This window comes from Salpingoeca rosetta, assembly GCF_000188695.1.
Source record: "Salpingoeca rosetta unplaced genomic scaffold supercont1.21, whole genome shotgun sequence".
Taxonomy (NCBI): Eukaryota; class Choanoflagellata; order Craspedida; family Salpingoecidae; genus Salpingoeca; species Salpingoeca rosetta.
In genome coordinates, this window is record NW_004754913.1 from 710,462 (window position 1) to 732,961 (window position 22,500).

Below are 22,500 nucleotides of genomic sequence, written 5' to 3' on the forward strand. Positions count from 1 at the left end.
ACAACAAGACATGGGGGTGTCAAATAGCAAGGCAAGAAAAATTAAAGCACCTGAAACGAAACCATATCAATTAACTGTAATACCAGTAACCGCCAACACAACGACAGCCACTCACGTCCAACACACTCACAGTTCCACACACACACACACACACACACACACACACACGCACCCTCTCTCACACACACACACACACACACACACACATTTCACACACACACACATATACACACACACACACACATTTCACACACACACACACATATACACACCCTCACATTTCACACACACTCTCTCACGTCTACACACGCACACGCGCAGCCCCGAAGATCACGCAAAGTCTGTGGGGAGCGCGTACACGGCGTCTCCATCGTCCACATCCTCGTACACGGCGCCTTCGGAGTACACGGGTCCTGCGCTGGGCGGCGATTAACGTGCCCGTCATCGTCGTCGTCGTCAAAATCCAAACTCATAGTCATCATCGCTCCAGTCCACGTCAGCATAAACGGGGTCTGCCATGCGGGCGTTGGTGCGCTTGCCATGGACGGAACTCGCTGTACTCGCCGCTCTGCTCTTTGCCTTGTCGTACTTGGGATCCTTGGGCTTGGCATACTTGTGCTCACCATCACCACTTGCGGCTGTGGTCTTCGCACCCTTGCCTCCCTTTGCCTTGTCGTACTTGGGATCCTTGGGCTTGGCGTACTTGTGCTCACCATCACCACTTGCGGCTGTGGTCTTCGCACCCTTGCCTCCCTTTGCCTTGTCGTACTTGGGATCCTTGGGCTTGGCGTACTTGTGCTCACCATCACCGCTTGCGGCTGTGGTCTTCGCACCCTTGCCTCCCTTTGCCTTGTCGTACTTGGGATCCTTGGGCTTGGCATACTTGTGCTCACCATCACCGCTTGCGGCTGTGGTCTTCGCACCCTTGCCTCCCTTTGCCTTGTCGTACTTGGGATCCTTGGGCTTGGCGTACTTGTGCTCACCATCACCGCTTGCGGCTGTGGTCTTCGCACCCTTGCCTCCCTTTGCCTTGTCGTACTTGGGATCCTTGGGCTTGGCGTACTTGTGCTCACCATCACCGCTTGCGGCTGTGGTCTTCGCACCCTTGCCTCCCTTTGCCTTGTCGTACTTGGGATCCTTGGGCTTGGCGTACTTGTGCTCACCATCACCGCTTGCGGCTGTGGTCTTCGCACCCTTGCCTCCCTTTGCCTTGTCGTACTTGGGATCCTTGGGCTTGGCATACTTGTGCTCACCATCACCGCTTGCGGCTGTGGTCTTCGCACCCTTGCCTCCCTTTGCCTTGTCGTACTTGGGATCCTTGGGCTTGGCATACTTGTGGTCACCGGCTGAGGTGCTGCTGGCGCTGGTGCTACCGCCTTGTGCTGCAGGTGTGTTCTGGTGCAGTTTGTTGTAGCCCGACTTCCCTTCACGAGCAATCACCACGGGCGCCGCGCTCGGCAGCCGCGAGTATTCGTTGCCTCCAGCTGGCTTCACCGCACCGCCAACGCCACCCTCAGCACGGACATTCCCAGCATTACCGAGTCCATCGTCACCGCCACCATTGGCCGTATGCTCTGCAGCGCCTTGCCCTTCCTCGTCCATCGCTACAGACAACTCCTTCAAGTCGTTCTCCCGCCACACAAACTGCGTGCCAATCTCGGGTCCTTCGTAAATGTCATCGGGGCTCACGTCCAGGTACCCGCCATCATCATTCTCGCCCTCAACATACTCGTCGTCCGTGAACACGTCTTCATCGCTCGAACTGTAGTTGGTCGTGGCCGTGTGGTGGTGGTGTCGATGATCAGTGCCCGTGAACTGCAGACCAACATCTCCAACCGCCGCCACGGCACCCGGGCCCGTGCGGAGGTACTCCTCACCATTCTCATACACGTCAAGATCGAGGTAGCCGTTGACAGCGTCGTCGTCGTCCTCGCTGCTCTCTGCGCCCTTGGCCGCAAACACAGACTCGTCAATGTCATCCATGGTCGCGTACACCGCATCCGTGTGTGGGTCGGCAGTGCCCAGGTAGGCAACACCTCCACTGCCCACCAGCACTTGCTCGGTCATGTCTTCGGGCACCTTGCTCGGCTGACGCAGCAGGTGGAACACGTCGTGCGATGGCCCACCCGTGTCAACCACCACCACGCTGCTGTTTGACGTGGTGAGCACAAGCACCAGCAGCACCAGCACCAGGATGGAGGTGGCCACGGTCATGACAATCCACATGAGCGGCGTTTCGCCGGCAGCGGCCCCGCGTCGACTGGCGTCACCGCCCGCCCCGCTCGTCGTGGCAGCAGGCGTGGTTGTGGCAGGCGTGGTGGTTGTCGTCGACTGCTCGCGTCTGCGCTGTTCCTCTTCCCTGCTTGCTTCGCGCGATGCCTCCCTCGATGCGCGTGCAGCAGCAAGCTCCTCCCACCGCGCCGCAAGCTCTTCCTCCAAGCCGTCGGCCTGGGCCAGGGCAGTCTCCATTTGCGTCTCCGCGGCGCTGATGGCCGACATCAACAGCGTGTTGGTCGCCGCTGCCGCCGAGAGCTGCTCTTCCAACACAGCCAGCCTTCGCACGAGCGTGGGCGTGCCACCAGCACTGCCATCCGCAAGCCCCAGTGGCGGTGACGACAGGGGAGGCGCAGTGTTGCTGTCCCGCCCGGCCACGTGCACCGCCACGAGCAGGCCTGCAACGTCTGACACACGCAGCAAGTCCACCGCTGTGCTGTTGCTGTGGCTGCCGTTTATAGCGATGCTGAGCATGGGTGTGGTGGCGGTATTGGGCTCTGTATCGTTCCCTTGCTGTTGTTGTTGTTCTCGTCGTCTCCGTTGTGGTTCGCTCGGCGGCGCTGTTGTCGTTGGCACTGATGTGCTGTTGGTGGCAAAGGGCGTGGTGGTGGTGGTGGTGGTGGTGGTGTTTGCCATGCTGCTGGTTGTGAAAGTGTTCTGGGGAACAGGCACAGGGGTGACAATCGAGGTCACGGCAATGCTGCTGCTTGCAAGCACGCATGACCGTGGTTGCGCGGCGTGCACGCGAAAGGTGGTGGAGAGCACGCGCACATCGTCTGTGCTGACAATCCAGCTGTCGTTGTCTGCGCGCAGCCAGCCCGCCACCTCCTCCTGTGTGGAAACCACGGCCACATGAAACGCACCCGGGTCATCCATAAACGCACGCGCCTTGTGCGCCAGCGTGGGTTCGCTAATCAAGCGCTCACTGCATGCCGTGAACTCCACAAGCAAGCATGACGACACCACAAGCGCAGACGGAGCCGCCTCGGGCATCATCGTAGTGGTGGCAGTGCTGATGGTGGTAGCAGTGGTCGGTGCCGTTGTCATGTTTGTCACGCTGCTGCTGCTTCCGGTGGTGCTGCTGTTTGCAACTTGCCTACTGTCGACATCGCTGTTGCTCATAGTGGCAGTGGTTCCAAATTTGCTGCGACTCGTGGTGCTGCTGTTGCTGCTGTTGCTGCTGATCGTACTGGGAGGTGCAACTGTGATGTTTGGAGGGAATGTGGTGACGGCACACGCGTCATTGTAGGGTGCAAAGTCGGTAACGACGACAGGCCCTTGCAGCGACTGCTCAAGCGTGGAGAGCTGTGACGAGAGCGCTGTTTCTGTTGCGGCGGTCATGTTCTTCTCCTCCTCCAGCTGCATGGTGAGGGCAGCGTGCGACTGCTTGAGCATGGACACGAATGCCATGTCGCTGCCAATGAGGGTGGTGTTGGCGGCCTCCACGTCGCTGGCCAGTGACGTATCCGCCGACACTTGCTGCTGCGTTTGCACCTGAAGCGTAGACAGCAGCTCATCGTCATCAGCCTCCAGCGTGCTCTGCGCACCCACGATGGCGGCAGCAAGGGAAGACTCTCCTGCTTGCGCCACAGATGCGGTCTCGCCAATCATGGACAGCAGGCTTCCTTCTGCTGCAATGGCATTGCTGGTCTGCGTAGCCAGCATTCCGTGGAGCGAATCCACACCCGAGGCCGTGCTCGATACCACGTGCGACAGCAGCGACGCCACAGACTGCCGGTGCTCACGCGCGCTGCTCTCAACCGCAGACACGCGACTGCGCACCGCCTGCTGCTGGGCCGTTGCCGACGATGCCAGGCTGGCTTGCACAGACAGCATGGAGCGCTGTGATGCTGCACGCGTGCTTTCCCGCAGAGAAATGGCCGCGCTCAGGCTGCTTTCGCTCGACTGCGCTGCTTGCTGTGCAGACACCAAGCTGATCTGAAGCGTGGATTCCGCCTGGGAGGCGCGCACGTGCATGTCCGACAGCAGCGACAGCACTTGTGCTTCAGCTGTGCGGGTGTTTGAGGCATGGCTCGTCAGGGAGGACGCAAGCGCTGATTGGTCACGCGTGACAGATGCGTCCACACTCAACAGCTGCGACGCAATTGCCGCCTCGTCTGACTGGGACGAGGACACTGCAAGCGAGACACGCTGTGACAGCACTGCTTCATCCGACTGCGCCCTTGTCTCTTCAGACTGCAGCGAGGAAGTGAGGATGGAGTGGACACCGCGGCCTCGTGTTGTCTCCTCACTCAGCTCACTCGACAGCGCACTTTCCACTGACTCGGCACGGTTGGTCTCCGCCTGCAGAGAGACAGTGGCGGAGCTGACGCGTTCTTGCATGACGGTTGCGTGCGACACAATGTCACTTTCCAGGCGTTGCACTTGTTGTTGGCGCGTGTCCGTGAGCGTGTTGCTGATGGCACTTGCGATGGCCGCCGCTTCCTGTCCACCCCGTGCACTCTCCGAAGAAATGGCCTGGCTCACCTCAAGCGTGTGCTCGCTGTGGTTCGTCGTCACAGCAGACAGCGTTTGCGCCAACACGGCCTCCTCCTGCCGTGCGCGCGACACCTCGGCATCCAGCAGCGTGCCGTACTGTTGACGGGCGGTTGATGCGCGGGCGGCCTCCGTGTTGATGGACACAGCGCGCTGCGTCAATGCGTCTGCGCTGCGCTGCACTTCACTGGACACGGCAGACACGATGGACGACACCTGTGCCCGCGTGCGATTGCGCTCCGCACCCAGCGCGGTATCCAGCTGCCCCTGCTGCGCTGCTGCACGCGACTGCTCCCTGCTGATGGCGACGCTGAGGGCGTGTTCAGACGACGTCGCCCCTGACACGCCACCGGACAACGCGGCAGAGAGATTGGACTCTGCAGTGCTCGCGCGCGTGTGCTCGCCGGCGATGCTGGCGTCGAGCTGGCTGAGCTGGGCAGCAGCACGGCTGGCGTGTGTCGCCACGGCGTCGTCGTGCGTAGACACGGCGCCGGAAATGCGTGATCGCTCTGATGCGGCGCGCTGCCCCTCAAGGCTCACGCTCGCACTGAGACCTGCCTCATCTTGCATGGTGGATGTTTCCGTGCTCTGCAGGGCGGATATCAGGCTTGCCTCCTGCCCCGTGGCCCGGTCCGTCTCGTGCGAGATGGCGCGTGCGAGCGAGGAAGAGGCGGCGGCGGCGCGGCTGGCTGCTGATGAGTCATCACGGGCCACGCCAGACACGCGCGATGCAAGCGATGCTTCCATATCCTGGGACCGCTGGCTGGTGGAGGCAATGGCACTGGCCACGCTGTCCTCGGCCGATGTGGCGCGAGATGTGGCGTGGCTGACGTCTGACTGTAGCACGTTGCCCTCGGTGTCCACAGCACTGCTGACGGCAGCCGCGTCCTGGTTGATGGCGGCGATGGCCTGTGATTCGCGTGTCCTCTCGCTGTTGACGGCGAGTTTGAGTGTGATGATGGCTGCACTGATGTCGCTCTCCACAGAGCGCGCATCGTCACCGCTGTCGAGGATGATGTTGTACACTTGCACCTCGCGCGACCGTGCCTCGGCTGCCGCCGCTGCAAGCGCTGTCGACACCGCCGCGTACTGTGCTGTGCCGTTGCTGAGCATGGATGAGACGGATGACGACAGTGCAGACTGCACAGAGAGCGGCACATCGTGGCCTGGATCGCCTTTGGGTCCTTGTGGACCCTGTACTCCTTTGTTGCCGGTTTCGCCCTTGATGCCCTGTGGCCCTTGCACTCCTTGCGGCCCAGGATCGCCCACAGGACCTGGCACAGTGCAGCGTGGACGTATACGTATGTGTTTGTGTGTATGTGTGTGTTTGTGTGTATGTGTGTGTGTGTGTGAGTGTGAGAGAGTGTGTGTGTGTGGAAATGTGAGATGGAAGCAATTGTCCTGACCACGATGATGAAGGTTGTTTTGGTGTGGATGCGACCATGTGTGTGTAAGTGCGATACGTGTGTGCGTATCTCTCATTCACGCACACACACACACACATGCACACACTCTCTGCGCATGGTACCTTGAATTCCCTGTGGTCCTGGGTCGCCCTGTGGCCCCTGTTCGCCCTGTGGGCCTTGAGGCCCCTGCGGCCCCTGCGGCCCTTGGGGACCAGGATCGCCTGTCAAACAAGCCGCGTTGTGATCGTTGTTGTGAATATGGAGCCATGAAGGACAGCAGCAGTGATGGCATGTGTATCACACATACTCATGTGCACATGAAGGAAAATGCGCGGTGGACGTGTCAATCACACAATCACACACACAAACACACACCTGACATACACACACACACACAAGCACACACATACACACACACCTGACACACACACACACACAAGCACACACCTGGTTCACCCTGCGGCCCCTGTGGTCCGACGTCGCCTTGGTCGCCCTGGGCGCCCTGTGGCCCCTGTTCTCCCTGTGGCCCTTGATCCCCCTGCTCACCCTTGATCCCCTGAGGCCCCTGGGGTCCGGGTGCACCAGCGGGGCCCTGGTCGCCCTGCACGCCTTGATCGCCCTTGGGGCCCTGCGGCCCTGGGTCGCCTGCAACCCCCTGTGCCCCCTGTGGTCCCTGTTCGCCCTGTGGCCCCTGCGGTCCTGGTGCGCCCACCTCCCCCTTTGCACCAGGTGCGCCTTGCTCGCCCACGTCGCCTTTGTCGCCCTGCGGTCCGGGTGCACCGTCATCGCCGTCCACCCCAGGCAGCCCTTGTGGCCCCTGTGGCCCCTGTGCACCCGCATCCCCCGTTGGGCCCTTGTCGCCTTGCGGGCCCGTGCTGCCTTTGGTGCCGCGCACGCAGCTGCCGCCCTGGAACGTGTACCCGTCCTTGCACTGGCACGCGTACTGCGTCTGAAGCGCGTTGTTGCCGCAGTTGAGCTGGCAGTAGTAGAACGAGTAGCGCCGGTCGTGGGCGCTGGTGGAGTATGTGGTGTACACGCCGCGAATAAACGTGCCTGTGGGGGTGGTGAATGATTGTGAACCACCAAGCGTAGAGGGCGCAGAGAACGTGCATGCGCCCTGGGATGCTGTGGTTGAAAGGATCTGGCTGCAGCGGAACCGCCACCGCCTGTCCTTTGCCACGTTGTCGTGCTCGCTGTACACCCCCGCGATGGCATAGTTGTCCGGGCACAGAAACGTCACGGTCTGCTGGTGTGTGTTGACAAACCCCGTCTCATAGCTGTGGTAGGTGCGACTTGGCTGGCACGTGAACCGCCACCGCCGATCAGCGTGGGCGTTGTCGTACGTGCTGTCTGCGTGGGTGAGGATGTAGTCGCGCCCGCATGTCAGTTCGCCAGGTTGGTCGTAGTCGTTGATGAATGCGGACGTGGATTCCGCGACCGGCGCAGGCGGATTGCTTCGCCGCTGCAAAGCATGCACCACTTGTTGTTGTTGTTGTTGTTGTTGTTGTTGTTGTTGTTGTTGTTGTTGTTGTTGTTGTTGTTGTTGTTGTTGATGCAGGAGGCGGCGGCGACCGTGGTGCCGGGAAGATGGTGTCTGCACCCCGGGTGGAGCTGGCGCAACAGCAGCATCGCCTGCAGCATTGCCATGGTCGATGCTCTTCTGCACATAGTAACTGCAGACACTTCGAGAAAACGTGTCAATGTCAGCAGCAGAGATGTTGCCCGTGGCAGCGATGGAAGCGACAATGCCTGCAGGCACGAGGCCACGGTCATCACGCTGCAACATGTCGCAGTAAGACGACAAGAGGGCCTTGGCCAATGCTCCCGGCACGTGCGGGGGCCCGCGGTGCACGGCCTCATCAATGCGCCGATGGAGCGAGTCACTGCTGGTGTAGACGACAGGCAGGGCGACACCGCCTTGCTGCAGAAACGCGTTGACAAGCACGCACGCCATAACGTCGTTGTGCTGGACGAATGGCCGCAGGCGGAGGGTTACGTCAAACAGCATATCCGCCGCAGCCGTGACGATTGCCGTGTGCGCATGCAGGTGCGACAGGTGTTGCGTCGTGGCCGTGTGAATGCGAGAGAAGGTGTCGTTCAAGAGGAGCTGGAAGCGTGGCAGCAGCTCACTGGGCGCAGTCAGCCTTCGGCCTCGTACATACACGTCAAAGTCACGGAGCTTCGGACTGGCTGCTGCTGCTGCTGCTGCTGCTGCTGTTGTTGTTGTTGTTGTTGTTGTTGTTGTTGGCGTCAGCAGGATGCAATATGCTGTCATAACGGCTTCGGGCGTAAGAGGCGCTTGCGACGCGTTCATGGCAGCGGTCAGGTGTGTCAATGCGCCTTGTACATCCAGTTGTGGGCCTGATGCCACCATGATACAGATACAGTAATGAGGGAGTGAGGAGGGGAAAGCGTGAAGGAGTGCAAGCATTCAACTTCAACAAGAGGCACACAAGACAAACAGGAGGCATGCAGGACAAACAGGAGGCATGCAGGACAAACAAGAGGCATACAGGGTGAGGAGGTAGATGCCACAGATGGATGGACAAGCAAGCAAGTCAACAAACAAGCCAGTGCTTGGGAACCTTGCTGGGGTATTTGCAAGACACGTTGTTGCCAGTCATCGACGACGTGATGTGGAAGCTGTGCAAACGGCAAAGCGTGAAATTGCCGCCATGACGGCATTGATTGCAGCGGCCGAGGACCTGCTGCGGTTGGCATCAAGCGACAAAGCCAGGGAGATGGTTTAGGCAAGTCAGATTTGATGTGGGATTGTGAAGCACAGCACACAACCCACACAACGCGCACAACGCACACGATGTACACACCGCACAAGCACACAACCCACACAACCCACACGATGTACGCAATACAAAGGGTCACACCTCGGCCTCTGAAGGCTGGTTCTTGTTGAGTGTGTCCAAGAGGCACTTGAGCCAACAGCAAGACCAGAATCTGTCACAGTTAATTGCGTCCCATGGAACCACGGTGAGCATGCGCGGCAGTGCAATGCACAACCTTCGAGAATCAGGCATAAACAATAACAGTTGCACACGAGCATGCCAACAAACAAGCTAGCGAGCAAATACACGAACCAAAAGCCATGATGAAAACAGCTGTAAAGAACAGCACATGATGCTGCATTGTCTGTGTGAAGATGGCTTTTGTTGTTGGCCTGGCGGCTGCTGTTGTTGGTGGTGGCGTCGTGCCATCGTCATCCAACCAGCCACCATGCACAACCTCAATCAACCACTCCTCCACACCACCAGAGAACAGCGCAGCGTGGAAAATTCACGGAAGTCAAGCACAACTTTTCTACAACCACGCCAAGAAAGACGGAAGACGCTGAGCGCAGTGAGGAGGACGATGTGGCACGCTGCGCGCAAGCATGATCGGCACTTGAAGGAGCTGGTCGCTGCCACACGCAAGCGCTCACAGCAACGACAAGCAGAGGCCATCCAGCAGGTTGCACTGTAGTTTGTGGGTTGTTGTGTTGGTGGGGTGCGCGCGTGTGCGTGTGCGCGTGTGCGTATATGCATGTGTATGTGTGCTTGTGTGTGCGTGTATGTGCTCGCGCGTGTGTGTGTGTCTGCTGGGATGCATGTACACTTGCATATATGCGTGTTTGTATGTGTATGTATACGCGTAAGTTCGTGTCCACACGTGTGCGCATGTTCGTATGTGTGTCTGTGTGATATGCACTTTTATGCAGCACTCAACACGCCCGTCCCCCCCCCTTGTTGATCTGAACAGCAAGTGGATCCGTTGCAGCTGCTGCGGCTTCAGGGGGTGCCATGTCACGTTCACTTTGTATCGGAGAGTGAGGCGCGCGCCAACATGGGGCGGGCCACGCTCGTTCCGTGGCAGAACCACATGGACCACCTTATTGACCGATTCGACGTGCGTGCGTCCATGGACGCGATGGACCTCATGGATGCGGAAGCGCACGACCTCGAGTCCAACGTCGACGCTGGCATCACAGTGAGCTCGCAGCCCAGCTCCATGCACGCCAGCGAGCCCGACGAGCGCATGCAGCATGGCAGCAAGTACTTTGAGCGCCGCTTCGAGGCGTACCGTGACCTGGTGCATACGGCGTTCAAGCGTATATCCGAGACAGAGCACCTGCGGCTCATCGATGCCCTTGACGATTCAAGCAATCCATTCTCCCCACAGGTTAGCAGCATGTGTGTATGTGTGTATGTGTGTGTTTGTGGATATGTATGTGTATGTGGATTTGTATATGAATGTGTATGTGTGTGTGTGCATTTGGCCGTATTCATCCCCCTCTCTCGCCTTTCTTGTCTGCCTATCTCTCGTGCACTATCCATATTGCGCTTCTTCAATACTTGTATTGCTGCCAACGACAACTCACGGCAACATATGTGTGCCTTGTGTCAGCTGTCTGCGCGCAAAGGACCGCCCGCACCGAAACCAGCAGAAACCTCCTCAAACAACACTGCTGCCATTGGCTTTGACTATGGTGGCAATGCCTCGGCAGCTGTCGTAGACACAGCGCACACGGCGCAGGGAAGCAGCGGCGCTGCAGCTGACAGCGCCAAGAACGCCAGTGCTGGCAGCACCCACCCTGCCGGCGACAATGCTGTGGATGCGATGTGCGATGCAAGCGATGACGACGAGGACAATGACGGGAATGGCATTGATGACACGCATGCACACAAGCTACTTCTCCGCGACCTTGAACAAGAGGTGAGCTTTGGCAATGTGTGTGTGCGTGTGTACGTGTTTGTATGACTGTGTGTTTGTGTGTGTGTGTGTATGACTGTGTGTGTGTGTGTGTGTGTGTGTGTGTGTGTGTGTGTGTGTGACGTGACTGTGTTTGTGCGTGGGGGTATTTGCGCATTCGCTGTTCCACATGCATGTGTGCAACCCATACTCAAACACGATACCGCACCACCTGCTCCTCCCCATCCCTTGTTCTTCACACGTGTGCGCCCGTCAGCTGTCGCGGCTTGATTCGCGTGATCGTGCAGACATTGACAGCATTGCACGGCACCAATACGACATTTCGTACTTTTGCACATTCCTCGAACGCAGCAGGTGCTGTTCTGCGCCTTGCATAGACACGTGCTGCTGTTGTTTTGACACCACAGCGTTGGATGTTTTGTGTGTGCGCATCTGCACTCACTCAACAGCAAGCGTGTGCTCTCTCACACCAGCTGCCTCAACTACTCGCACACACACACACACGCACACACACACACACACACACACACACACACACACACACACACACACACACACACACACACACACACACTCACTCACTCACTGACGCATGCCCACCCTCACCATGCCCCCCCCTGGTTGCAGAGAGCTGACGCGGCAGCGGGAGAAAGCGCTGCGCGACCAAAAACAGTACCAGCTCCGGCGCTTCAAGAACCACTCGGCCGTGCACACAGACACAGCAGCAACAACAACAACAACATCTGCAGGAACGCAGGGAGGTGACGATGGTGGTGGTGATGGCGGTGGCGGTGGCAACCGTGGTAGAGACCCGTGCACACGTGCACGTGGAGAACGGCCGTCTCGGTCGCGTTCACCGGACTGGAGGGGACGACGTCGGAGACGTGGTGGTGGCGGCGATGATGGCGATGATGGCGATGATGGCGATGGTGGTCGGTATGGTGGCAGGCGACGTTCGGGAAGCAGCAGGCGCAGGCATGATAGCAAGGAGCGCAGCAGAGATAGAAGGGGCGGGAGGCGAAGCGAGCGAGGAAGGAGGCCACCAAACAAGCTGCCTGCGTTTGCCATTCCACTGGACAAAGACAACGACGACGACAGCGCTGACAAGCGACTGCCGTCTGTCCGTAGTGATGACGATGACAACGGCGGATACGGTGCGCGGGAGCGACGACGCGATCGTGACCGCGGTGGGCGGCGACGGGGCGGAAGAGCAGCGCGGACGCGTGGAGGCAGGCGGAGCAAGACGCCGGAGGGCAAGGCCGTTTACATCACATCGTTCACGATGGGTGACTCGGATGGATCTGGCGACAACAGCGATGTTGGTGGCCTCACTGCCATCGAACAGAGGAACGACAGCACATACGCTGCTGCATTCCACCCATCAGCAGCAGCCACAATTGTGGCAACAGCTGGAGGTACCACCGCCAATGCCTCCAACACCCCTCACACCACCACCCTCACCACCAGCAAGGCGAAGGGCCAGCATGAGCCGTCGTGGCGGGCGCGCGTAACGCCCGATCGTGACGTCACGTCATCGTCACTCGCGCGGCGCGTGCTGCGCTCTGATGACTCTTCACCATCACCGTCTCCGTCACGTCAGTCATCATCGTCGTCGTCATCTTCTGATGTTTCTTCGGCATCGGCGTCGCCAACGCGGGGCAGCACCAGCAGTAGCAAGAAGGGAGTGCGAAGGAAAAAGAGGACACGTAACGAACGAACGCGCAGAGACAGCGAGAAGCGGCGAGGCAGCAGGCGCGGCAGTGATGATGATCGCGTGCGGAGTGGTCGTCGCAGTTGCAGCCGCAGTCGAAGTCGAAGCAGGGGGCGAGAGAGGAGGGGAGGGCGGCGAAGGAGCAGGAGTCGGAGTGCGGAGCGGAGGAGAAGAGTTGGAGATCGCGATGGGAGAAGTGTGGACAGGAGAGGGAGGAACGCTGGTACGCGGGAGCAAGAGCGAAGCAGCAGGAGGAACGAGCGAGGCGAACGCAGGCGATCGCGACGAAGCAGGGGTACAAGCAGGAGCAGGAGCACAAGCAGGTATGAAGCGCGTGATCACAGGCACCGTCGTCGTGATCGTGACCGTTCTAGACGTGGTGGTGACGATCATGATGATCGCAAGCAGCGGGGCAAGTCACCCGCGCCAGCAACTCCACCACAACAGAAGCTGCCAGAGTAAGTGTACTGTGTGTGTGTACTGTGTGTGTGTGTATGTTTCCTGTTGAGTTTCAAAGTGGCACACCTTCCAGTCCCCAACTGCTCGTGTCATGACAAACACTCGCTGGTGTTTGCTGTGGTGCTGCATGGCGTCAGGGTGGACATGAAGAAGCTGACGCCCATGGAACGCATGCAGCTAAGGCTCAAGATGCAACTCCAAAAGTGCGTTGTGTGTGTGTGTGTGTGTGTGTGTGGTGACATGCATGTGTTCTTGTTTGAGGTCGCTCGCGGGTCGCTTGGTGACTTCGTTGAGCCGACTCACACACACACACACACATGCACACACACACATGCACACACACATGCACACACACACACATGCACACACACACACACACACACACATACACAATACGTCTGTGTGCAGGTCACAGCAGGAAGAGCGCGCGAAAGAAAAGACAAGAGAGGTTGAGCGCAAACGACTGGGCCTCTGAGCAACAGCACCACAGCCCGTATCATGAAGCCCGCCAAGACAAGCAGCCAGCAGCGACGAGGCAGACATTGCGAAGTATGTTGACTTCTCGGCCTGTTTGGGGCTGCTGTGGCTTTTGTCCATTGTTATTATGGTTCACTCGCAAGGGTCACAGCAGAAACATATGCACACGCACACATAAACAAAGTAACAACACGAGCGCGAAACAACACAACACGGGAATGTCATGAAAATGGGCAGACCTGCTGTCAGAATTACAGTGGAGAGGTTGGTTGAAGCGCGCCCCGCGAATACACGAGTACAGGAACAGGAAGTATGTACACCGTTGTGCAGTGAAGCGAGTGCACGCATGGACAAACCGCACGTTCAAAACAAAACGCAACACACACACACACACACACAGACAATACAGCTCATGCCACAACGTTATTGTGCTGGCGCGTTGCCATCATCCTCATCATCGTGGTTGTCGGCAGTTGGGCCAGCGTTGCTGTAGTTGTCCAGCTGCTGCGCGTGTGCGTCCACTTGATCATAGTACGCCTGCTCCGCCTGCGCTTCCATCATCAGCATCTCCAGCATGCGCTCATCCACTGCCTCGCCCTGTGCGTGTGTGTGTGTGTGTGTGTGTGTGTGTGTGTGTGTGTGTGTGTGTGTGTGTGTGTGTGTGTGTGTGTGTGTGTGTGTGTGACAGAGACAGTGAGAGAGAGACAGTGAGAGAGAGACACACAGACACAGAGAGAGAGAGAGTGTGTGTGTGTGTGTAGCGTCGATCTTACCTCTGCTGGGAGATGTCGAAGCCGTTCGATTTCGCTGTCAATCGCCGCTAAACTTGCACGCGCCTGAAGAATTGAATTGTGCGCATCACGAGATGGATATTGTTCAAGCGTGAGCGCTGAGCACACACGCACACACGCGCGCGCACACGCACACGTGCAACCCGGAATTCACGTACGTATATGCATACACACGCACCTCGTCGTCTTCATTTCGCAAGGCCTCCTTGACTTTGGAATGTCCGGCAAAGAGAGACCCAAGCTCAGATGGAACCTGTCGTTGCGTGCGTGCATGTGTGTGTGTGTGTTGATGTGAATGTGACAAGATGAGTGTGTGAGTCTGTGCAGCAAAGAAAGAAGGCGTAAAGAGGATGACGAGCACGTATTGTTGTCCTGGTGACACAATCTCAGCACCGTGACGACACAAGTGTGTGTGTGTGTGTGTGTGTGTGTGTGTGTGTGTGTGTGTGTGTGTGTGTGTGTATGTGTGTGTGTGTGTGTGTGTGATGCCGTACATTCGATGTCCGCACGGAGGATGCAATACTCTGGCGGCCGCGTGTCATCACTTCCAGTCGTCTGTACACACACACACACACACACACACACACACACACACACACACACACACACACACACACACACACACACACACACACGCACACACACATACATACACATACATACACATAAAGGTCAACCGTGTCACGAGAATGGCGACATGTTAGCAGGCAAATTGATCCCCTGCCCCCCCCCCCACACACACACAGGCAGTAGTACATGCACTTGCGCGGAGTTCACACTCTTTCCCGCGGTACACATATGCATGTATTCACACGCACCTGTCAATGTCTGCGAGCTGCTGCACGGCTTCGTCCAACCGGTATGGGTTGGGCGCCTGGCGCACGGATGTTTCTTCCAGTTCTGAAACAGACTCGTCAATGGAATCAATGTCTGCCAGCAATTCGTTAAGTCGCTCCTTCTCCTCGGGCGTCATGGCCAGCACACCGGCTTTGCCGTCCGCCGCCAGCTGTGACACGAACGATGCAAGTGTATGTGTGAGTGTGTGTGAGAGAGAGAGAGTGTGTGTGTGTGTGTGCATGGGAGTGGGTAGTTGTGCGTAAGTGTATGATGGAACCCACAAACACAACTTGAACAGTAGCATTGAGGGTGCCTCGTTGCTTCAAAGGCCCACCTTGATGTTGCGTTGGATCTTGTCTTGCTGCTTTTGTTTCAATTTGTCGCCCGATGCTCCCTTGCCTTCCGCACCGCCACGCTTTCCTTTCCTGTTTGTTATCACGTAATCATCGACATGCATGTTGGGAGTGATTAAGCACGCACATCCATATTCCCCTAGCTTATCATGGGTGCAAAGCAAGTACACAGACACACACTCAGACGCACACACACACACACACGCGCGCGCGCACACACACACACACACGTACACACACACGTACACACACACGTACACACACACACACATACGCACGCACGCACGCACACACACACTCAGACGCACACACTCAGACACACACACACACACACACGCACGCACACACACACGTACACACGCACACGCACACACGCACGCACCGTTTCCCTTTTTGCTTGGGAGCATCGCCGGTATCATTGCCGTCATGATCCTCATTCTCACTTCCGCTGCCCCCAACGCTCTCTGGTGGCTGTGTTGTGAAAAACCCAACACCGCCATCGTCACCGTCGCTACCATCGTCCTCAGACGCTTCGCCATCGTTGTCATCACCATCCGTTCTGCCGCGTCGCTTCACATCTTGTGAATGTGTGTGGGAATGTGCATGTGTGTGACATCATGAAAGGGAATGCCCATGCAACACAACTCAAGCACATGGAAACAAGTCCCGCGCGCACATGAATTCGACGTCAACATACACGACACGAGTAGACACGCGTGGTGGCGCACCTCTTTCACGCGCAAGAATTTCGTGCAGCTTCACATCAAGGCGCTGTATTTTGTCCATGGCACGAGCCAGAGCTGTTCAGACACAAAGCAACGCAATGCAGTGTCAGGACCATCAGCGTGCCGAGCACAGGCGCAGATATGTTTCTGAGCCTCCTAAATTCCCGTCCCCTCCTACACACACACACACACACTCATAAACACACAGACACACAGACACACATGCATGCACACCTCGATCTTCGGCGGATTGCGCCTCAGGCTGTCGTTCAGCCATGGGCGGTCCCGACAACTGCGTCAGGCCACCCTCCGGCACGGACTGCCTCTGCATACATGTGGGAATTGTGTGTATCATGTGTGCATGTGAGGTGAGAAGCGTATCAGGCAGGAAAGGGAAAGAGGCAGGCGAAGCATGGGCGCAATAGTGTGCGGCACCCAGCGTCTCGCCCTTTTCTACCGCAACAGTGCGCAAATGTGCGGAAGTACCGTGGTTCTGCTGCGGCCGGTTCCTGTGGTGCTCGGTCGTGAAGACGATGGGCGAGGTGGTGCATGCGATACCTGTGGCATGCCACCTCTACAGTGTGTGTGTGTGTGTGTTTGTGTGTGTGTGTATGTTTGTGTATGTGTGTGTGTGTGTGTGGACATTCAGCCAGGCATGCACAATATGGGGACGCGACTGCGATCACACTCCCACACTCTCCCACACCATCACACCATCACAACCTCACTCTTTCCGACGGCAACCCCGAGTCACGCAGACGTATGCAGATGCATTCAAACGCACTCGTTGCCTCCTGAGAGAACGGTCATCATGTTTGGCTGGCTGCGGGCGGTGGCGCTGCTGCCACGCGAGCTCACGACCCGGCGTGTGCCGGCAGAGTTGGCCCTCGACATCAGTGCAGAGCAGTCGATGGTGGATGCTGTTTTGGCGTTGTTGGATTTGGGCGATTCGCAATGCTGCCCGTCACTTTTCGACCGTTTGCTTGCAAGTGGGTGACCAGGAAGGATGACCCGAGACGAAGAAGCAAGCGCACAGCACGAACAGCAGCAGCAGCAGCCGGAGGCTTCCACTGCTACAGCTGCCGCTGCTTCCAGCGACACCCGAGCCCAACAGCAAGCGCAGGAGCACCAACAACAAGAGCAAGAGCAAGCACGAAGAGGAAGAGATGAGGGGGAGCCAAGGGTAACGCCAGCACGGACGCAGGATGGCGCTCGCAAACCACAACGAACCCCATCTTCAATTGCCAGAGCACGATGGCGTCAAGCGGGCACTGCCATCCAGGCAAGTGCTCTGTTCTGCTATATGTGTATGTGTGTTTTGTGTGTGTATGTTTTGTGTGTGTATGTTTTGTGTGTGTATGTTCTGTATGCATGTGTTTATGTGTGTGTGTGTGTGTTTTGTTTTTTGTTTGTTTGTCTGTTGCACGGGTGTACGCAAGGCTCGTGCTTTGTTTTGCCGTGCTGTGCAAGTGTGCATGCGCTGTGTTGGCAGCCTGCGGAACTGCTTGTGTGCCGGTGTGTTTGAGTTGCTTCTTCTTCACCAACTTCTTTGCGCTGTCGCAAGTTAGGCCGTGAACCGGTTCAAGGGCATTCCTGCCTTGCTGCCGCGCGCAGACATGAGCGACCGTGCCCAGTTTCCTGGTGAGTACGATGCTGTGTTTATGATTCTTGCATGTGCGTGTGCGTGTGTGTGTGCGTGTGTGTGCGTACGTCAGTGTTCGTGACAAGTGTCATGTGTTGACCGCTGCCGCATCATCCACCCCCCTTCGTGTTTGCTTTTTTTTTTTTTTGTGTTGCTCGTCGTTTGTTGCTTGTTCTCAGACACACAGTTGCACCGAGCTGTTGGCTGGTCTGTTGGAGCCATGTTCGCCATCATCCTCATCAGCTACGTGGCCACCCTCTCCTACGTAAGAACGTCATCACAGCAGCATAGCTCGAGTACTTCTTGCTTTTGAATCCCTCGCACATTGACCCACGCACTTTGAGTACTTGGGTGTTCATTTTGCCCCTGGGTTTGGCTTGCGTGTCATATCGGTGCAGCGGCCTTTCCACAACGCCAACGAAGCAGCCTTTGACTTTGTGGCAGTGCACTCGCTCCCCCTGCTGGGACTTGTGGCCGTCATCCTACATCTTGGTGCGTTGCTGTGCATGCTGCGGCTGCGACTGTTGCTGTTATCGTGGACGCTTGTGCTGCCGTGGCTGCCTCTGCTGTTGCTCCGACCACCACCCACGTTCTCTCACGCATGTGTTTGTGCGCGTGCCCAGCCAAGAGCTTTGTGCGTGCAGGCACTGCCCTGTACAGTCGCGCATTCAACCGCCTTCCCATCCATCTTCAGTCGGCGTTCAGCAAGATCTTCGTCGCGGTACGTGCATGTCTTGGGTGCTTGCAGGCAAGATCAAAGCCATTCTTCAACGCCACCTCCGTTGCTGTTGCTGGTTGCTGTTGCGCACGCTTCGAAACACTCTTAATGCACATGCAGCTGTGTTGGTCTTGCTGACCTGGGTGCCCCTGTGTGTCCCTTGCTTGCGTTTTCATTGCTATTTCTTTCCAGACATGTGCGGACTTTTTCGTGTTTGTGTGGGCATTTGACGTGCTGTGGATCCGTGACTATGGTCGAGACTACGACACGGCATGGTTTGCACAGGTTTGTCAGCGACAACTTGCAAGTGATGTCAAGAGGAAGAGAAGGAGAAAGGGAGTGGAGTGAAGTGGAGGGAAGGGAAGTCTGGAAGTTGAGGGAAGGGAAGAAAGGAGAAGAGGGGCGGGGGGTGAGGGTGAAATGAAGCGGCAACGAAGAGCAGGCAGGTGATAGGGAGACATCACCGAGGCAGCGCGTGCATGCTCAAGCGGTGTGCTATCTGTGCCGTGCAGCCAGACAACCACATACACCCTAATGCTCTCACTTTTCACAATATCATCTCGCTCACTTATCTGACTTGATACCTGTGTCACACAGGTGACGCCGATTGTGCTTGTGCTGTACGTTGGCTTGAGCATTCTTGATTTGCACCAGCGCCACAACTGGGCTTGGGCCGCAGTGCTGCATCACGTCTGCCTCATGACGGTGCGTGCGTGTATGTGTATGTGTGCGTGTGCGTGCGTGTGTGTGTGTGTGCGTGTGTGTACAAATGTGTGTGCATGCGTGTATGTGTGCGTGTGCGTGTGTGCGTGTGCGTGTGTGTATGTGTGTGTGTCGAATTCTACTGCACAAAGTCCATGTGTGCATGTGTACATTTCTCCATGTGTCCATATGCCCATGTGTCTGACTGTCAATACTTCCTTGTTGCGTACGTGGAATTATGCAAGCTTGCCCTTGAAAGTTTGTGACATGCTGTCGTTCCGTTGACCGCCGCCTTCTTTGTTTCCACGTGTTTTGCTTGCCTGCAGGCACCGGCCATGTTCCTGGACGGCGGCCTGCGCCATCGCTTCTGCTCGGTGCGCATGGCATTCTCTGTGATACCTGTTTCATCAATCTGTTCTTTGGGGGAAGGTGTCGTGTGGCACATGCGAACGAGCAACTTGATCGTTCATTCGGTGTTTTTGCTCGCATCACGTGAGCGTGCTTGGCATGTACTTTCGGTGTGTTGTGGTGCGCCGTGTGCAGACTGGACCAGGAGAGGAAAACTGCAAAGCTGCAGTCCTGCGCATCTTTGGCGTGCAGCTGTGGGGTGAGTCTTTCGATCTCGTCCTCGGCATTGCGTACATCATTTACTTGACCGGCTGCCGTACTCGCACCCTTCGCGACGCCTTCTCTGCGGGGCTGGTCTTCTTCTTCATCTCCAAAGTCTACGCCTTTGTGAGTGTGACGGTGTGATGTTCTGATGACGATTGTGTGCATGCGTTGAAGCCATATGAAGCGTGGCACTTGAGCGACATCAAGTTCCCATCGGTTGCCACGAATGCTTCATTCACGTTAACACTGCATTGTCGGTGTGCAGGTACACAGCTTGGTTCTCTTCATCATCGACTTTGATTCCTTTGAGCCCTTTTTCCAGGTTGGCCATTGCAAGGGCATGGAGTGTTTGCACGGTGCCTTTGCACTGGTGGAAGCTAACACTCGAAGCGCACGCATGCACACACACACACACACACACACACACACACACACACACACACACACACACACACACACACACAATCTTATATTCCCCTCTGACTTGCGCAGGCGTGGTACATTGTGAGCATCGTGATTCTGGTGCTGTGTCAGGCGTTTGAAATGTTTGGTGTGTTGGTTCTTCTTGGGCGCCTTGACATCCTTCATGACTACGTCGCCAACACATCAGGTGGGTTGTTCTCTGACTTGAAGGCTCTTCGTACAACTGCGGCACGGCTTGTTTGTCTCTGTTGCGTCTCTCCATTCGATTTGATGTTCGTCATGCCGTCACCGTCACGGGCACCATCACACTCGCCCACCTCGATTGGCGTTGTTCGTCTTCCTGTATTTCGCATCACTCTGCTCAATACCCACAGAGGCCGACGATGTGCATGCCTCTGAATGGACACCGAGCATGTGGTCCTGCGCCAAGATTGCTGCAAAGGCACACGAGAGCGCGTATCGCACTTACGTCTCCCAGTGAGTAGCAGCAACAAACAAGCCGCTCCTTCCCCGTTCATTGGTTGAAACTGCTGTGCCTGTGTTCTTTTGCCTCCTTTGGTCTCGATCTTGTCTGCTCCGGGTCTGGGTCGTTGCTTGTTGTGATGTGGCACCCCCGCTCGCCCGTTCATTTGCGACGCTGTCAGCACTGATTTCATGGCTCGATGTTGTTTCTCTGGGGTTTTAGGGTGCAAGGGTACAAGGTCCCTTTGCTGATATCTGTCTGGGACGACATGATCATTGGCGCCGAGTACGCAAGCCGCAAGCGCGCCGCCGCCCAGCGTAGGTTTCAAGCGCCCGTGCCCATGTCGTTGGTGCTGGCATATGCACGAACCCCGTTGTTGTGTTTGTCTCTGGTGCTGGAGCCCTGTGGGACTCCACCCAACTCGAAATGTTGGACCATTGACTGTCAATCTACACCCACACTCACGACACTGTGTGTGTGTGTGTGTGTGTGTGTGTGTGTGTGTGTGTGTGTGTGTGTGTGTGTGTGTGTGTGTGTGTGTGTGTGTGTGTGTTGACATGACTTGTGTGGCCCTCCAGACGACCGGCGCTCTCGAGCGAGCCCATCAGCAGCCCGAAGACAGCGGTCGTCTCGCCGTCACGGCCAGCCCTCACACACAGGCAGCAGCGTGCTTGCAAGCAACCACAGCGGAGACCAAGGAGGAGAAGGAGAAGATGGCGAGGTGCTTGAATTTGAGCGCAGTGAGGACGGCTCTCCCATCACGCACACCATGGAGGAACTCCTGGCGTATCTCAACGGCACCTCCAGCCACGACATGTTTGACTCGGTCGCTGTCTAGTAGAGAGAAGTGGGGGGAAGGATGAAGAGGGAGGCAGGGAACCAAAGAAGGGAGAATAGAAGGGAGGGTCGAAGGATTGGAGATGGTGGCGTGTGCGTTGTGAAGCACCGATGCACTGCGACCAACACACCAGCCAGAACACAGCAAAGAAGTTGCTTGCAGGCAGGCACCTGTGTGTTTTTTTTTCCTGTGCTGTTCAAGATTTGATGGACATTTAACTGTTGGCTGTGTTTTGCGCACCCCAAACAACAAAGCAACAACAAAACAAAGCCAAGCCACAGCAGAGTGCGAAAGATGGCGGACTGGATTCGCCTGCAGCGCAAGGTGTGTTGATGATGAAAGGCAGGCGACTGATGCAGTGGGTGGCGTCGAAACGCAGTGCATGCAGTGAACTAGAGTGCCTGTAACTTGTGTGTGTGTGCTTGATGGTGCTTGTTATTGGACGCACACGCGATCGTGGCAAGTGTAGCATGGCACGCGAGTTTTGGTTGTGCAGTGTGCCTGTTTCTTGCCGCGTGTTGTTGGTGGTCCTGCGTGTCCTGCCAGTGGACCCGTGGACATCCGGATGCGTGCGCGCGTTTTGGCTGCAACATACTGACCGCCGCACGCACACTACATGTGCACACGCACGCACACATACGTTACGGCATGCGCATTGCACACACGCACGCAAACACATACACACACGCAAACACACATGCCCACAAAATCATGTAGATCTTCACGCGCTGGGTGAATCAGCGGCTGCAGAAGCGCCACTTGCCGCCCCTGAACGATGTGGTGGAGGATCTGGGAAAGGGAAAGAACTTGGTGCAGCTCGTCGAAAGCCTCGCGGAGCGCACATGCTCGGCAAAGCTTCACGACAATCC

The 22,500-nt window shown here is 57.1% G+C and overlaps 5 protein-coding genes across 5 annotated transcripts in view; 3 read left to right on the forward strand and 2 right to left on the reverse strand.

The window, feature by feature from the left end:
- Positions 1-185: 185 nt before the first annotated feature.
- PTSG_08167 (collagen triple helix repeat protein) lies at positions 186-8,490 on the reverse strand (the record flags this gene model as incomplete). The annotated part of the gene is made up of 4 exons (XM_004991134.1): positions 186-6,044; positions 6,299-6,397; positions 6,624-7,638; positions 7,777-8,490. 4 exons carry the CDS (start codon positions 8,488-8,490, stop codon positions 457-459), a joined length of 7,416 nt encoding a protein of 2,471 aa, XP_004991191.1. The 3' UTR covers positions 186-456.
- Positions 8,491-9,495: 1,005 nt separating this feature from the next.
- PTSG_08168 (uncharacterized protein) lies at positions 9,496-13,525 on the forward strand (the record flags this gene model as incomplete). Its single annotated transcript, XM_004991135.1, has 7 exons — positions 9,496-9,641; positions 9,930-10,349; positions 10,575-10,883; positions 11,137-11,234; positions 11,508-13,049; positions 13,188-13,253; positions 13,459-13,525. The coding sequence occupies exons 1-7, from the start codon at positions 9,543-9,545 to the stop codon at positions 13,523-13,525; spliced, it is 2,601 nt and encodes an 866-aa protein (XP_004991192.1). The 5' UTR covers positions 9,496-9,542.
- Positions 13,526-13,722: 197 nt separating this feature from the next.
- On the reverse strand, positions 13,723-17,164 carry PTSG_08169 (uncharacterized protein). Its single transcript, XM_004991136.1, has 11 exons — positions 17,018-17,164; positions 16,720-16,807; positions 16,468-16,558; positions 16,237-16,308; positions 15,891-16,086; positions 15,490-15,580; positions 15,137-15,324; positions 14,813-14,873; positions 14,497-14,571; positions 14,301-14,363; positions 13,723-14,124 (listed from the first exon to the last, which is right to left on the reverse strand). Exons 1-11 carry the CDS (start codon positions 17,125-17,127, stop codon positions 13,951-13,953), a joined length of 1,209 nt encoding a protein of 402 aa, XP_004991193.1. The 5' UTR covers positions 17,128-17,164; the 3' UTR covers positions 13,723-13,950.
- Positions 17,165-17,239: 75 nt separating this feature from the next.
- PTSG_08170 (uncharacterized protein) lies at positions 17,240-21,631 on the forward strand (the record flags this gene model as incomplete). Its single annotated transcript, XM_004991137.1, has 14 exons — positions 17,240-17,515; positions 17,802-17,874; positions 18,055-18,140; positions 18,274-18,367; positions 18,499-18,596; positions 18,786-18,878; positions 19,191-19,298; positions 19,622-19,669; positions 19,839-20,030; positions 20,173-20,229; positions 20,400-20,517; positions 20,705-20,807; positions 21,016-21,110; positions 21,372-21,631. 14 exons carry the CDS (start codon positions 17,240-17,242, stop codon positions 21,629-21,631), a joined length of 1,701 nt encoding a protein of 566 aa, XP_004991194.1.
- A 234-nt stretch (positions 21,632-21,865) lies between these two features.
- PTSG_08171 (paramyosin) overlaps positions 21,866-22,500 on the forward strand; it is a 12,093-nt gene continuing 11,458 nt past the window's right edge. Inside the window, exons 1-2 of the mRNA XM_004991138.1 lie at positions 21,866-21,955; positions 22,349-22,500. The exon at positions 22,349-22,500 is cut by the window's right edge and continues 172 nt beyond it. Of these exons, the coding sequence (XP_004991195.1) occupies positions 21,926-21,955; positions 22,349-22,500 (182 nt within the window). The 5' untranslated portion in view covers positions 21,866-21,925. The remainder of the gene's footprint in view (positions 21,956-22,348) is intronic.